Genomic DNA, 16,502 nt, shown 5'->3' on the forward strand with positions numbered 1-16,502 from the left:
AACTGATGGCTATCGATCCCTACGGGAACCATTGAGGGCTCAATAGTTGGGAGAGGCATAGTTTGAGAGGACAGAGGGAGGTTCAATCCTGGGGTGTTCGTGATGCCTGGCAAAGTAAGAGGGATAGTGAATTGTCCTATCATGACGAATGGGTTCTCCATGTTCGACGCAAACTGGCTTTGCCCTCTAAGTGCAATGTCCTCAACCTGGATGTTGTTGTTGTTGGCGTTGCTTGGAGATGCCATTTCTCGTTTAGTGAAAATGTGAGAACTTGACTTATTGTATCAAGTTCCCATAGATTGAGCCAATTAATGGTTTGTGATCTGGTCGCTCCCTATTGGAAGATAGCTCAAATGGTGAGTTGCTAAAAAGAGAGATCAGAGTGTGATGCTCTCTTGGTGTAGGAACTTTGATGCTTAAGTCAGTGAAGAGTTTTGGAGAACTAGAAAGCAAGAAAGTAAGAAAGTTGTGAAAGCTAAATTGTGGGTACCTTCTGCGAGAGAGGGGACGCCTTTATATAGGCATAAGGAACCGAGAGCTTTGCGTAACGCGTTCGAGATCTCCGGGAATCCATATCCGCCATATTCGAAGGCGATTTCTTAGTTGGAAAACATGATCCACGTAGAGGGATAATGTTTGTCCGATCAACTCCGATGTGAAAATGCAGAGAGACAGGTCTAATGGTCAAGCATTGTGATCCCGGAGAAATCGGAGACAATAGCTCACTCATGAAGGAGACCGGTCGCTATGTCAAGCATGTCAGCCACTAGCCCCAATCAAGTTGGTCGGGTCTTGGGGGAAGGTCGCCCTTGACGCCGAGGTCCCAAGCTCGATCGTGATCAGGTCATTAGGTTCGATTTTTGACATAGATTCGAGTTACCTGAGGTGTGAGAGTCTCCTCCAAGGTATATCACGTTTGATGTGGCTCGAAAGTGCCATGTGGCATGCTATGACTAGAGGGCCAAATTCTCTTTCATTAAATAGGAAACCGAAGGGAATAATGTGACATAGCTCATCCTCCACTTGAAATAAACATTATAGAAATTAGATTTAGGGATTGCTTGGAGGACGAAATAGTGGTGTGATTGTAATTCCAATCGATTTATATGCACAAAACTTGAAAACTAGATAGGTATTTTGATTATTGTAATATAATAGAAGCTAAAATAGATTCAAATTACACGATCACATAAGCAATGTGTTGGGAAGAAAAAAATGAAAAGAATGAATACTTGGAGTCTAATTGTGGATGATGGTGTTGGTCGCCACCAATTGGAGAGGGAGAGAGTGGGAGTACAAAGGGTGGGTTCAATTTGGTGTGGTGCGAAACCGAAAGTGAGAGGAGTTTGGCCAGAGAGCAGTGGAAGGAATGAAGAGATCCACGTTTCATTCCTTCCACTCCTCTCTGTTTCAAACACGCACATGTTTCAAGGACACGTGGCACATCTTCATACTGCACGCATGAAATTGAAGTCACATCTGCCCCACAAATGCACCTAAAAACGTCTCATCCGTGTATCGGAAAGATATCTGAATGACAACATCTGACATGATATTCTCAATGCACGGTGAAATATGCGTGGGGCGTTTGGGCGCGTTCTGTGAGTACAGATGTGAAGTCCATAAAGTCTGCTCTAATGGAAACCGGACTCGTATGCTTTACAGTTGATGCCTCTATGATGAGTTACGTGTTTTCTTGTGATTGGGTAACTAAGCCCGTCGTACACTTTCTTTAGCACATACCGCCGAGAGCACGTTGCGACCACGCGCTCTCTCGCGAATTCCAATCAAATACTGACGGGTCAGAATTTTAAAGGATTTAAATACATTTATATTTATTTCCATCGCTGACTTGTCCGTGTATTATTGGGGTTTCGTAAAGTGTGCTGCAGATGTGAATACAATCTGCCCCAGTGGACCTCTGCTCTACTTGTTTCCGTTGAATGCCGGAGACTCTGCGCGTAGAAACGTGAGAACTGAGAAGCGTCAAGTCAAGGCAATATTTGTGAATTTCGAATTAAGAGAGAGAGAGAGGCTCTCCGGTTGATTTCCGAGAAGTAGACGAAGGACAAGTCAACAAGACTGGTTTCTTTGCGGCTTCGTCTGCTCTTATTCTGATTTTTTCGGGCGATCGAATCTAGTGTTCTTATACTGTTTTCGGACTTCAGAGTAGAGTCATCGGTACAGGCTTCCTTAAATACCAAACCCACTTGCCTTTCTTTCTCCCTCTTTGTCTGTCTGTTTGTCTCTTCTAGAGCAACTAGCGAGGGAAATTCAGAGCGAAGTTTTAATCATCTCAGAAGGGTTGCTCCGGAGAACACTGGGTTTGTGAACCAAGTTGACTAGCTCTAGTGGAAGTTAATTACAGACGGTTTATTGATTTGCTGTTGAAAATTGTGCAGGTTTCTCTTTGGTAATTTTATCTATTATCTTTTATTCTTCATGCATTTAATAATGCATATCTCTTCCTCTTGGTTCTGTTTTCTTTAATATTTGAATGAGACTGTTTTGTTATATGAACTGATTTGAGGCGTATCTCACCTATTACATTGTCGTTATATATGACATAGTAAAAGAAGGATAAGGGGATTTTGTCCCAGTATAATTAAATCTTTGCATCAGCTGCAAAGTTGGCTAAGTTATTAGCACAAGAATTGAGCTCTCAACTCGATGATGACAGCTTCAAAGTTGGAGGAGTTGCCTGGTTTTCATGGTGGAGAGTTTCATGTCCCATGACATGGGTTTATGCTGATTTCTTAGTATTCCACTATTAGCTTTGAATCACCTCCCGTAACCATGTGTGAGTAATAGATCCAATGGGTAACTCGGATGTTAACTGCTGCTTCTGCTTCTGCGACAGGGGCTGTTGTATATCCAATATATAGGCTGCTATTGGCTACTTGAAATCTACCGGATTTATCCCTAATGATTCATCCTAAGTCTTCTGGCCCAGGGTTGCCCCTGGCAAGGCTGTCGAAGATGAGATTCACAGTGGTTATCTTTATGTTGAGGCTTTCCCCAGCACCACTTGAAACCATCTCTACTTCAGTGCCTACCTTGGAATCACCTCAAATGAGATTCATAGCTAACGGAAAATCACAAAGACTTCAAAACACAAAATAATCCTTAAAAAGGAACCAAGTTGCAGGTTCAATCCTAGACTGCACCCTGGGAGGGAAACCCCTATCTGTGCACTGGTAGAAACAGATATTAATTGGAACTCATTTCAGAGGCCCTAGAAATAAATCAAATCAAAATCACCCACTATAAATAAACCCAAAGACACTAGAGTGTCGCTTAAGATCTTGATCAATCAGTATCTAAAAAATTTCTTACCTTTTTTCTCTCCTTTTTCTTGATTATTTGGTAGAAACTCCAGGTCTCCTTCTTTTGGCAGCAATGAATCTTATATTTATTCTTTAAAAATCATCAAAAACCTGGCAGCTCATTATAGATTGATCAACTCCATTTTTTCTGCAGTTTGCTGATCCTAAAACTGCATGGGTTTCACCTGACAACTTTTTTGAATTTCTCTAATACCTATTTATTTTTTTCTTGAATATAATTTTTTTTCTTGATTCTAACTTTATATGATTGCGAGTGAGAGGAAGAAGAAGAGAAGTAGAGAAATAAAGAGAAGAGAGGAGAAACAGTAATGCAAGCAGACAAAAAGTATAGGGGCATGTGTCCCTTTATAATATTTATATCAATCACCAAATTATATATGCAAGGGAATTTCTATGATGTTGGAAAGGTATGATATCAGAAGAACTTGGACCAATCAGAAAGACACCATGGGTGAATTTTGTTGAATACCAGCTAATTGGTTATCATAGTTAGACTCAGTCGTTCTTCTTTCTTCCCAACACAAAGAAAAAGAAGAAGCTATAAGTAACTAGAATAACTAGGAATAAGTAAGCTAGAATAATAACATAAATCTCTCAAAAAGTATCCATTTAGAATTTGGAGGAAGTAGCAGAAGAAGAGACTAGAGATGATGATGATATAGCTGATGAAGTTTCTAAGGTTAACAAGATAGTAGGTTTAAACAAACTAATTGAAAAAGGAGTTGAGGTTGGCAAAAATAGACTTTCGCCGCATTTGGTTTGCGGGAATAGGGATCGTCTGGAATCGGAATTGGAATGGGCTATTCCAATTCCAACTATTTGGTTGGGCAGAATCGGAATCCCATTCCCATTCCTGTCTGAACCAAACAGACTATGGGAATAGACCATTCCGATTCCAACTCAGAAGGGTTTCGTTTTCGGTTTGCTTTACAAATTGCTTTAGTTAGAATCTTTGCCAATCGATCTCCTGTCTGAACACAAGGTAAGCAGACTTCCTCAATAGCCACTTTTCTTTAACAAAATGCATGTCTACTTTGATATGCATTTTTCTATCATGTTGGACAGAGTTATGTGCAATGTTGATAGTAGCTTTGTTGTCACAATCCAGCCTCATTGGATCATTGATTGGGAACCCTAGTTCTTGGAGTAATGTCTTTTAACCATAGTAGTTTGTAAGAACCTAGAGTCATTGCCCTATGTTCTACTTTAGCACTTGATCAGGTTGTCATTGATTGTTTTCTGCTCCTCTATGTAACTAGGTTTCCTCCAAATGAAATTATATCTTGATGTAGATATTCTATCAACAATAGATCTACCCAATCTACATGAATACAAACTTTAACTTTCAAGTTTCCATGGTTCTTAACATGAATAAAACAGATTATTTATATTAGACATCCTTCAATCAGAAATTCAAATCTGAAAATTTTCCTTATTTCACAGGAAAACTCAATAAAAAATATGTACCTCATTCAGGTTATGAGGTCCCCTTGATTATCACTGTACCAGTAGTCGATAAATGTAATGACATCACCTGTACAGCATGATGATGCCAGCAATCTCCCCTTACTAGTAATAGGTGTAGGATCTATAGTGGCCTGTGCTCTAAGCCTGGAGGCTCTGATAGACTGATACCAAGTAGAAGCATGAAGATGACAGTTGGGATACTGTCCAAGGAAGGAGAGAAGAGATTAAGAGAAGAGAGGGATTGGGGCAATGATCAATAGTGTGGTATCTGTCCCACACATTCACCTATCTTGGAATGGAGAAAACTACCATTGTTACCCCTAATTAAAAGATAATGTAAAACATACTTATTATATAATAGTTCTAATGGGGTGTTGCAAAAATTGATACTAAAAGGTGGAGTTGATTTGGTGAGAGGTTGGGGTTCAGAAGGGTTTATTTTTTATTTTTATTATTTTTTGAGTGGTTTATAAAGTTGGTCTTGGAGAGGTGGATGGAAGTTCTGGTAAGGCCTCTGGCTGGTTGTAGAAAAGACTTGGGATAGAATCCCACCATCACGAGGGTTGGGGGGCGGGGGGCGGCGTGGAGGTAATGTTATGGGTTTTGGGGATGGGCTACCCTCTTTATGTTGCCCCATGTAATCAAAAATAAAAAAATCCAATTTTTGGAAATAAAAGGCCTTTGAGAGGTGGATGGAAATTCTGGTGGTTTGGCATGGATGGTTGGGGGAGGAGAGTTGAGGTCTGTTGTATTTTTTCTTATTATTGTTTGTGTTGGGTGTTTGATGGCTTTGTCTTGGTGGGGAATAAATTTTCCTTGACTCTTTTCTTTTTATTTTGGTGATATCTGATCACTTGAGGTTGTATCTTTTTCTTTACTATCAAAAAGAAAAAAAAAAGTTTATTTAGAAGGTCACCTGTTTACAACTTTATTGCGGGTGCATGTAACTATAAAACATATAACATCATTATATGTATTGACCCATACCTCTTGTCAGGCATGCATGCCAGACACTGGTTGAAAATGGTTGCTCCCTTATCTTATTAAAATCTTGTCAGTTTGCTTTGACAGCACTTGCTAAATTTTGAATCCATATGGTCAGTTAAATCTGCTATGAAACACTTAATTCCATTGCCTTATTAATATTTTTGGTGATTAATACATTAAAATGTGCAGCTGCTTCAAATGTTGAATGGATAGAATAGAGGAATCTGGATCTTTGCTTATTTGTTTTCAACTTTTTAATACAGGTTTAGTCCCTGAGAAATGGCTAGTGATGAAAAAGATGAAGTGCCCATGTTATCAAACACTGATTCTCAGTCATTGGATGAAAGCTTGGATGTTGAATTCCCAAGATTTTCATCAAGGAACAGGAGTGCATCCATGTCTATAACAATGAACTCTGTGCACTTAAATGAAGGTGAAAATAACTTTGTAGGTTATACTGGTCCTTTGCGGAATGAAAGGAGAACTCCCTTTGTGCAGATGAGTGGTCCTTTATATATCAGCCGGAAACCTGAGAACTTTAATCGACCAATGCATGGGTCAATTGATGACAAAATATCAATACTTACAGCCGAACACTATCCTTCATTTAATGGAAGGGATAAAAAAGAATGGATGGATGAAAGTTATGCCCGCAAGAATGAACATTTGTTGAGGTCCGGGCCATTGGGAGTATGCAATGATCCTTACTGCACAACATGTCCAACATACAATTTCAGTGGATTTCAACAAAAGAACTCAAAGGTGCTTGTCCCTTAACAGTTCAGCTCTCCATATTTATGCTTTCGTACTTACATCTACAAAATCTATGTGTATCCATATTAATAATTTATGTGTCTGACTTTTTTAAATGAGGTCCATACATAATTTAGATGAAGTAAACAAAGAACCTGATTATATAGCTATCTATCTGTGATAATACTACAGGGCTTCTAGTTTCTTTTGATAGGTGATGCATATTTAATGAATAAAAAAATTAAATGTTACAAAAAGATAATGAGAAGGACCCATCCAAAAAAAGTGTATTCTGTCAAGGAAAAAGTAGATATAAGAACCCAATTTTTCAAAGTGGGTCACCGGGCAGGCATTTTTTTTGAAGAATCAAGCAAAAATTTCATTAAAAGAAAAAATATTACATCCTAGCACCCTTGGTTGTTTAGATGACATACCAAATACATTCTCCAAGCTTAAAAATGAAAAGGGTTTTGCATTACAAGGCTGGAAATCAAGGAAATTCCAGAAGTTTTCAATGGGATCAGCTTTGGAGGCTTGATCAGATTGCCCATTCCTACTATCAAATATTCAATGCTCCACCCATTCTCTTCCCTCCTCCTTCTCTCATACCCCTTGCAATCCAGCTAAGGAACCACATCTTCCTCCCCATCTCCCTGTCTTCCCACCAATCCCAAGATCAGTCAATCTCTTCCAGTCCCTCCTCTTCTCCCACTTCCTCGTTCCACCCCTCAACTTTTTCTAAATACTCTTCCTTTTTCTTATTCTCTTCTATTTTCTTTTTTTTCAAACTTCTTAAAAGCTATTCTTGCGAAGCCTTCCCCTCCCCAACAAACTAAATCTAGAGGCTTTCCTATCTCGACCTCCCTCTCCACCAATGTAGAGGACTGATTTACTTCTTGGTATCAGAGCTGGATTTCCCTTCTCTTTTTTTTTTTTTTCTTTTCTCTTTTCCCATACACCCTTCAATTAGGAGAGTATACAGAGAGATAAATTCCGTATAGTTTAGGGGATCTTTTCTCTTTTCCCACTCTTTTCCCATACACCCTTATGCTAATCGTGCATATATAAGACCATTGCTAATGTTTTGTCCCTTAAGGTGAAAAAGGTATTGCCATCTCTAATTTCTTAGTATCAAGGGGCCTTCATTCAAGATCAGATTTTAATTGCTAATGAGTGTGTTGAGGCCTAGAAGAGATTAAGAAAGAAGGGAATTGTGGTTAAGTTGGACTTGGAGAAATCCTACGATCTTGTGGATTGGTTTTTAATTAACATTTTGAGAATTTGTGGCTTTGGATTGTTGTGGTGTAAATGGGTTAGAGGATGCTTGCAATCAAGTCATTACTCAATATTTGTTAATGGGTCGGTGGTAGATTTTTTTGAAGACACTCGAGGTCTTAGGCAAGGTGACCCACTATCCCCTTTTGTTTTTGTTATGGTTGTGCCTTGAATTCTTTGTTGTGATCTGCTTCGAATTAAGTTGAGAAAAACCCAAAGGAAAAATTTCATAGTAGTTTGTAGTGGAAGCATAGGGCTTGGGCTGTCCCTGTAGTGCTAAGGATAGGATGCATATTCATCTTATGGGTCTGAACCAAATACAAAGAGTTATTTACTTAGGGGGTTTCCTCTCTATTGTATACTTAGTCTTTGTCTTATGGGAGAAGATAGTGATTTTGGGTGTATTTGGGGTTTAGGGTTTTCTGTAAGTGATGTTGTGAGTGCACAACTCTGTATTATTCTCCATTGCTGATTACATAGTGGATTTCTGCTCCTCTTTCGCCCGTGGACATAGGCTATGAGCTGAACCATGTAAATCTATCTGTCCCCTTTGCTTGCTTCTCTTTATCTCTATTTTTTTTTCTTTTTCTTGGGTGCCATGTGAATCTGTTTTTTCTGGGTTTTGTGAAACAATTTTCACCTTGGTAGCTGAAGTTTTGAGCAAATTGATCTCTAGAGCCAATAGTTTGCAGCTGATTAAAGGTTGGTCAGTTGGGAGGGATAGAATTCTGGTCATGCACTTACAATTTGCTGATGATATCCTAGTCTTTTGGATAGGGAATTCAGAGATGGGTGGAAAATTTGAAACTAGCAGTAATCCTTTTGAGAGGGCTTCCAACTTGACTATTAATTTGAATAAAGGCTTATTTTCCGGAGAAAGGGGAGTGGCCACTCAAATACTTGGGGTGTGAGAAGGGGAGTGGCCACTCAAATATTTGGGATTACCTCTAGATGACAACCCCGGGTGAAGGGATGAGAGATCCATCATATGGACGCCAAAATCTTGCGGAATAAGGTGGGCGAATTTCAAAAATTTTTATCTCCCTTCAACTGGGAATCGAATTTCCTATTTAGAAAATCTTATTTTCAAGGATCAATCTTGAACCATAAACTAAATCAGATCTGAACAAAAGCAGTAGGAGAGAATTATACCTGATACAGAGAAATATTATCTCTCAATGGAGGTGTTCACGCCCAAGGAAGGATCCAAAGACTACTCCCACTGAATATGGCGCAGTGCAGGATGGAGCAGAATCAACAGTGTTCTCCAAGAACCTGATCCTTCGTAAGAATAGCTGGATGGCACGTGAGCACTGCTTCCAATCAGTCCTTTCACAAAGGGCTGCTATCAAGATCGAATCTTGATTTTTCCTACAAAGTTGGAGATCGAACTAGAGGTCTGGTGGCGGCAAGAAAGTATTTCGCAGAAATTGCAAAAATCTTTCTTCAGTGATTTCAACTCTGAAGACTAGAGAACTTGGTGATGTGTTTTCTGTTGTATCAAAAGGTTGCCGCCCCTTCTTTTTCTTGTAACCCTAAATGATCAGCTCCTAATCCAATTAGGAGTTGCTGATCCAAATCACATTTAGATCAGACATCCCTTTAGGTGATAAGGATAAACCCTTATCTTATCTGTGGATTAGATCAGTCCTCTCCTAATCCTATTAGGAGGCTCCTAGATCTAAATCTTATTTAGATCTTGGACTCTCTGAGTGGATAGGGTCAAGGCCCAATCCTATTAACTGATTTAATCCCAGATCCGCCCCTCATTTAAACTGATCAAATCAGCCCAGTTCGAAATGAGCTTCAGGCCCATTAAGGTTATGTGCTCACTAAGCCTTCTAAACTGCTGCTCAGTTGGGCTTCCTTGTATGGCGTGGGACCCAAACATTGATCTACACATCAGCCACATGGGTTCGGCCTAGCCTTTGTTACAAGGCCTGGCCGAATACACTGCTATAGATGGTGCACCCCTTGAAACCCATCAGATGGGCTCTATGGGCCCAACACTTACCCTAAGTGGTCCCTGGGCCAAGCAACCTTGTAACACCCAGGGACTGTGGGAAGATGCAAGGTTAGCCCATCAGGTATTATCCTCAATGGTCTTACACTCAACCTCTCAGCCCATAATGATCAAACACTACCCGACAAGAGAGGACCTCTCCCTCAGCTGCAAGGAACAGTGTTGCACTCTCTATTCATATGGATCCCGGGAATTAAAACCTTTTGCAAACATTTTAGAAATCATAATATATATACTTTTATATCTCATATAAAATATATTTTGCAAAACAAATCTCAACGATTGAAATCAGCTACCGGCAGTCTTGGTTTCCATCAGTAAGAGTGCATCCTCGATCATTAACTTTGTCCGACAAAGGGGCTAATCCTGTCACTGATTGGTACATCAAAGACAGCCCAATCTGACACCTAGTGTAGTATCATAATCGAGTCTAGGGGTCGGGTGTAAGTTTCCAGTTTTGCCCATTAATCTCCAAGGTCCAGGGCAACACTGGAAATCTGGTTCGGTTCAAAGATTCAATTAATCCTACACTGCATGTGCCTTGGGTCTCACCTTGTCGACTGAGACAGGCCACCCCAACCAACTTGGTGGCACACCAGTGTTAGCCTTATCAGGATAGGTCTCCCCAGACCGACCCACCGGCTGTGAACATTCTAAACTAACACGAGTCTCATTAAGTGTCCAATTTAAGGGTATTACACAGAAACATACCAAAGGAACATGAATCAAATTTGTACTTTATTCATTTCCAATAAACTCATAATGTACGTCATTCTGATTAAAGCTAAGGGCATACAAAAACTGTCTAACACCGGGTCACTTGGCTTTTGGAATCCAGTGGTGGAAAGGTTTGAGAAGCGAATAGCTGGATGGAAACACAATTATGTTCTCTACCTTAGCTAACCTTCCTGTTTATTATATGTCAGTTTTTAGGATACCCCAAGTTGTGGTGAAAAAAATTGAAAAGATTATGAGAGACTTCTTGTTTTCTCTTTCAAACTGTTAGGTTGGCAATTCCTGCTATTGTACCTCTTTTATTTTGTGTCTGATAAAAATAGCACCTGGGGCGGCAGATCAGATTAGATTTTTTTGCACCCCTTTTCCTATTCTTTCTTCTCTGCTCTCTTCTTCTCTTCTCTTCCATCTCTGTTCTTTCTTTCTTCTTGCTAAAACAAGTCTGAACCAAGGTACAAACAATCGTTACGAATCAGCCCATATCGGCCAATACGTATCATATCGGCCCCTTCCCAATACGCCTGTACAGGGGTTGTATCGGGTCAGGGCCCTGGTTCATAGGGTAGCCGGTGAAAGAATGGTAGGATCCATCGTATGGACGCCAAAAAGGTTGCGGAATGGGTGGAAGAATTTCAAAAATTTCCTACCTTTCTTCCAATTGGGAATCGTATTCCCTAATTTTAGAATCAAAATTCAAGGGTCCTACTTGAACCAAACCAAACCAGATCTGAACCAAAGATCAGGGGAAGGGTTATACCTGATACGGAGAATCAAAATCTTCCAATGTCGGTGTTCACGCCCAAAGAAAGATCCAAGATCTGCTCCCGCTGAAGATGACACAACGATGGTGGGGCAGAACCAACAGTGTACGTCTCACGTACCGAACTCTTCACAAGAACTCGTTGGAGGCTTAGAGCACCGAAGCAAATCAGCCTTTCAGCAAAGACTGATATCAAGAATAGATTTCTTGATTCTCCCTTCAATGGAGTTTGAACTATGCAGCAAGGTGGTGGCGGCTGGAGGAGATCCCTAAGGCTGAAAGTGACGTGAATGCAGTTTTCAACTTAGGGGAGATGAGATCCTATCTCAGATTGCAGAGAGTGTTGACTGCAAAACCCTAGGTCGAATTCTTGTAATTCTCTGTTAGGGTTTCCTTCATTCTTGGTGATTAAGAAATCTCCTAATCCTATTAGGAGTTATCCCAATCCAAATCTGTATTTGGATAGGGGATAATCTTAATCCTATCTGTAGATTAGATCAGCCCATTCCTGATCTCATCAGGTTAGTCTTAATCCTATCTGCAGATTCGCCCCTTTAAGTGGGTGATCATATCAACCCAGTTCGAAATGGGCTTTTAGGCCTAATAAATAAATAGTGCTCAATAAGTTTCCAAACTACTGCCCAGTTGGGCTACTTTGTATGGTGTGGGACCCAAGCATTGATCTCCACATCAGCCACATGGGTTCGGCCCAGCCTTTGTTACAAGGCCTAGCCGAATTCACTGGAAAGCCCAGTGAACCCCTTGAGCCCATCACATGGACCCTATGGGCCCAACACTTACACTAAGTGGTCCCTTGGGCCAAACCATCTTATAAAAGCCCAGGGACTGTGGGCAGATGCAAGATTAGCCCATCAGGTATTATCGTAAATGGCCTTACACTTAACCTCTCAGCCCATAATGATCAAGCACTGCCCGACAAGAGAGGACCTCTCCCTCGGCTGCAAGGAACAGTGCAGCACTCTCTGCTCCCATGGATCCCGGGAATTAAAACCATTTGCAAACATTTTGAAACCATATGTAAGTATATATCATATATATGTAAATTTTGCAAAACAAAATTCCAACGATTGAAATCAATTGCCGGCAGTTTGGTTTCCATCAGAGAGAGTGCATCCCCGATCATTACCTTTGTCCGACAAAGGGGCTGATCCCGTCACTATGATCACCCACTTAGATGAATTCTCAGACTGTCCCAACATACCCAGGTTTTGACCCCCGCTAAGGATCTCACTGATTGGCATATCAAAGATAGCCCAATCCGACACCTAGTGTAGTACCATAATTGGGTCTTGGGGTCAGGTGTAACTTTCTAGTTTTGCCCATCAATCTCAAAGGTCCATGACAATACTGGAAATCTGGTCCGGTTCAAGGGTTCAAGTAATCCTACATTGCGTGTGCCTTGGGTCTCACCCTGGTGGCTGAGACAAGCCACCCCAATAGTTGGCAGCAAACTAGTGTCAGCCTTGGCAGGATAAATCTCCCCAGACTTATCCAACGACTATGAACATTTAAAACCAACACAAGTCTCATTAAGTGTCCAGTTTGAAGGTCTTACACAGAAGCATACCACACAACATGAATCAGACATGTACTTTATTTATTTACATTAAATATCAAAAGTATATCAAAACAGATTGAAGCTAAGGGCATACAAAACTGTCTAACAGCTCTCACTTGCACTTAGGTCCAATCTGGTACAAGTCGGAGTCCCATACATTCCACGTGTTTCTCAAACACCTTTTGTGTGAGTGGCTTAGTTATTGGGTCTGCCACATTCTCCACTGACGCTACCTTCTGAATTAGGACGTCCCCTCTACTAACGATCTCCCGCAGTACATGGTACTTCCTCTCGATGTGCTTTGACTTCGAGTGGGCTCGAGGCTCTTTAGCCTGGGCGATCGCTCCATTATTGTCACACAACAACGAGATGGGTGATGTGCTGGACGGAATCACTCCCAATTCGTGTATGAATTTCTTCATCCACACGGCTTCCTTGGCAGCTTCACTTGCGGCAATGTACTCGGCCTCGGTTGTGGAGTCTGCCGTGGACCCCTGTTTGCTGCTTTTCCAGCAGCAACACACGATCCTATCGTGAAAACATACCAGGTGTAGACTTTCTATCATCTGGATCCGACTGGAAATTGGCATCAGTATACCCTAGAATTTGTAGTGAACTACCGTCGAATACCAGACAAAACTCTTTTGTCATTCGAAGGTATTTGAGTATGTTCTTCACAACAGTCCAATGATCCTGCCTTGGGTTGGCCTGGAACCTGCTTATGATACTCACCGCCTGAGCAATGTCAGGGCGAGTGCACAACATGGCATACATGATGCTCCCTACGGCTGAGGCATAGGGAACGTCTTTCATGCCCTCAATCTCCTCAGAAGTCTTGGGAGACATCTTCTTGGAGAGAGTAACTTCGTGCCTGAAAGGAACGTTTTCTTTCTTGGAGTTCTCCATGTTGTACCTTTTGACAATTTTGTCAATGTAAGCAGCCTGGGATAATCCAATTATCCGCTTCGATTTATCTCTATAGAGTCGAAGACCCAGTATATAGGAAGCTTCTCCAAGATCTTTCATGGAGAATTGCTGCGAAAGCCATACCTTGATCGAAGTCAACATTCCTACATCATTCCCAATGAGTAGGATATCGTCCACATACAACACCAAGAAGGTGACCTTATACCCACTAGACTTCCTGTAAACACAAGGCTCATCCGGATTCTGCTCAAAGTCAAACGATTTGATGGCAGAGTCAAAACGGATGTTCCAACTCCTAGAAGCTTGCTTGAGTCCATATATGGATCTATTAAGTTTACATATCATATGTTCCTGACTAGCAGCAATGAAGCCTTGCGGCTGCTGCATGTAGATATCTTCACTAAGATCTCCATTCAGGAATGTTGTTTTGACTTCCATTTGCCAAATCTCGTAGTCATGGTATGTTGCTACAGCTAGCAGGATCCTAATGGATTTAAGCATGGCCACGGGCGAAAAGGTTTCCTCATAGTCGATGCCTTCTTTCTGAGTGTACCCTTTCGCCACCAAACGAGCTTTGTAGGTCTCAATCTTGCCATCGGGGCCCTTCTTCCTCTTATAGATCCATTTGCAACCAATTGCTTTTACCCCGGAGGGCGGATCTACTAGAGTCCACACTCCATTGGCCTCCATCGAGTTCATCTCAGCTCTCATGGCCTCCACCCACTTTTGGGAATCTATGTCCAACATAGCTTCCGCGTAAGTCACGGGATCCTCCTCACTAGTCAAGGCTTCCACCAGGTAACTATCCTGGTCATAACCATAACGGACTGGTGGCCTGGATACCCGGGTGGATCTTCTAGGTTGGTCATTACCTGGAACTTGTGGGACATCTCCCACTGGTCTTGAGCTCTCCTCATCAAGAACTATTTCCTGACGATGGGTGTCCAGGATGTAATCAGTCTCTAAGAACTGGGCATTTTGACTGCAGAACACTTTCTGCTCACTTGGGTCATAGAAAAGATAACCCACTGAATCCTTTGGGTAGCCTACAAATAGGCAACGACTGGTCTTGGATTCCAACTTGTCCGCACTCATTCTTTTAATGTGCGCAGGACAACCCCAAATCTTCAAGTGTCTGACACTTGGTTTCTTTCCGGTCCATAGTTCGTATGGAGTTTTCGGAATCGATTTGGTTGGAAACCGATTCAGCACGTAGATAGCAGTCTCTAATGCATATCCCCAAAAGGATGTGGGTAATTCCGATCATGTGAGAAGTGACCGGACCATGTCTAACAATGTCCTGTTCCTCCTCTCTAAAACACCGTTAAGTTGCAGTGTTGTAGGAGGAGCCAACTGCGATATTAACCCGTTGGCCTTCAAGTAGTCTCTGAATTCGTCATCGAGATACTTGCCTCCTCGATCTGATCGAAGGGCCTTAATTTCTCTCCCTAACTGTTTCTCGACTTTTTGTTTGAACTCCTTGAACTTTTCAAAGGATTCGGACTTCTGTCTCATTAGGTACACGTAACCATATCGTGAGTGGTCATCGGTGAAGGTGATGAAATACACGTATTGGTTACGAGTCCTAACACTCAGGGGACCACATACATCAGTATGTATAAGGTCAAGTGTGCCTGTACATCTTTCAGGCTTACCGTTAAATGGCCGTTTTGTCATCTTGCATCGGAGGCAAGGCTCACAAGTGGGAAGATCTTCTACGGTTAGAAAATCCAAAGCACCATCCTTTACCAGTCTTGTGATTCGGTCAACACCGATATGGCCAAGTTGGTAATGCCTCAGGCATGTGGGACTAACTATATCACGACTCCTTTTCTTGGGAATTTTGACCGACGTAGTTTCGGTTAAGTTAGCTTCTAGAGAAGGATGTAGAACATAGAGACCGTTCTCCAGTTCCCCGCATGCGATGAATTTATTATTCCGTTTAACAGTAATCATATTACTAAAGTTAATAGTATATTCATCAGCACACAGTTTAGAAACAGAAATCAAATTTCTTCTTAAGTTCTGTACATAAAGACAATCTTTAAGTACAATAACTTCTTCTGTAAAAACTAATTCTACGGTTCCAATTGCCACAGCTGCAACACTTGCAGTCGTTACCAAGAAAAGTGTCACTTCCCCTCCAGTGAATTACACGCATGAGTTGAAGCCCCGGAGTCAACACACCAGGACACAGAAGTGACTAACAGATTAGTCTCAATGACACAAGTTTCGAAAGTACCTTTCTTCAATTCCAGGTAGGCAGGACAGTTTCTTTTCTAGTGGCTGGCCTGCTTGCAGAAGTGACAGGCATCGGATGCCTTGTCTTTCTTTTGTTTCTTAGATTTAGTGGCCTTTTTCTGGGGTTTCCTCTTTTCCCTCCTCTTCTTGCCAGATTTGCTAGCTTCAACAAGCATGGTTATCGACTCATCCTTTCTAATCAGTTCCTCGGCTCGTTGCAACATGTTGCTGAGCTCTTGAACGTTGACATTCAACTTGTTCATATTGTAATTCATTATGAATGGATTGAAGGACGGAGGCAAGGAGTTAAGAATGACATCTATCTGTGTGACCAGATCCAGCCCGGACCCAAGGGCCTCCAGCTCGTTAATGTAACCCATCATCCGGAGACAATGGTCATGAACTTGC

At 41.5% G+C, this 16,502-nt stretch overlaps 1 protein-coding gene across 3 annotated transcripts in view; it reads left to right on the plus strand.

The window, feature by feature from the left end:
* Positions 1-1,689: 1,689 nt before the first annotated feature.
* LOC104590509 (putative cyclic nucleotide-gated ion channel 20, chloroplastic) overlaps positions 1,690-16,502 on the plus strand; it is a 169,546-nt gene continuing 154,733 nt past the window's right edge. For 2 of the 3 annotated variants that reach the window (XM_088903557.1, XM_088903559.1), the window contains exons 1-2: positions 1,690-2,413; positions 6,065-6,563. In XM_088903557.1, coding sequence (XP_088759683.1) covers positions 6,081-6,563 — 483 coding nt within the window. In that variant the 5' untranslated portion in view covers positions 1,690-2,413; positions 6,065-6,080. The remainder of the gene's footprint in view (positions 2,414-6,064; positions 6,564-16,502) is intronic. The other variant, XM_088903558.1, reaches the window with a different exon arrangement.

Source organism: Nelumbo nucifera, chromosome 4 (assembly GCF_055504915.1).
Source record: "Nelumbo nucifera cultivar China Antique chromosome 4, China Antique-T2T, whole genome shotgun sequence".
NCBI lineage: Eukaryota > Viridiplantae > Streptophyta > Magnoliopsida > Proteales > Nelumbonaceae > Nelumbo > Nelumbo nucifera.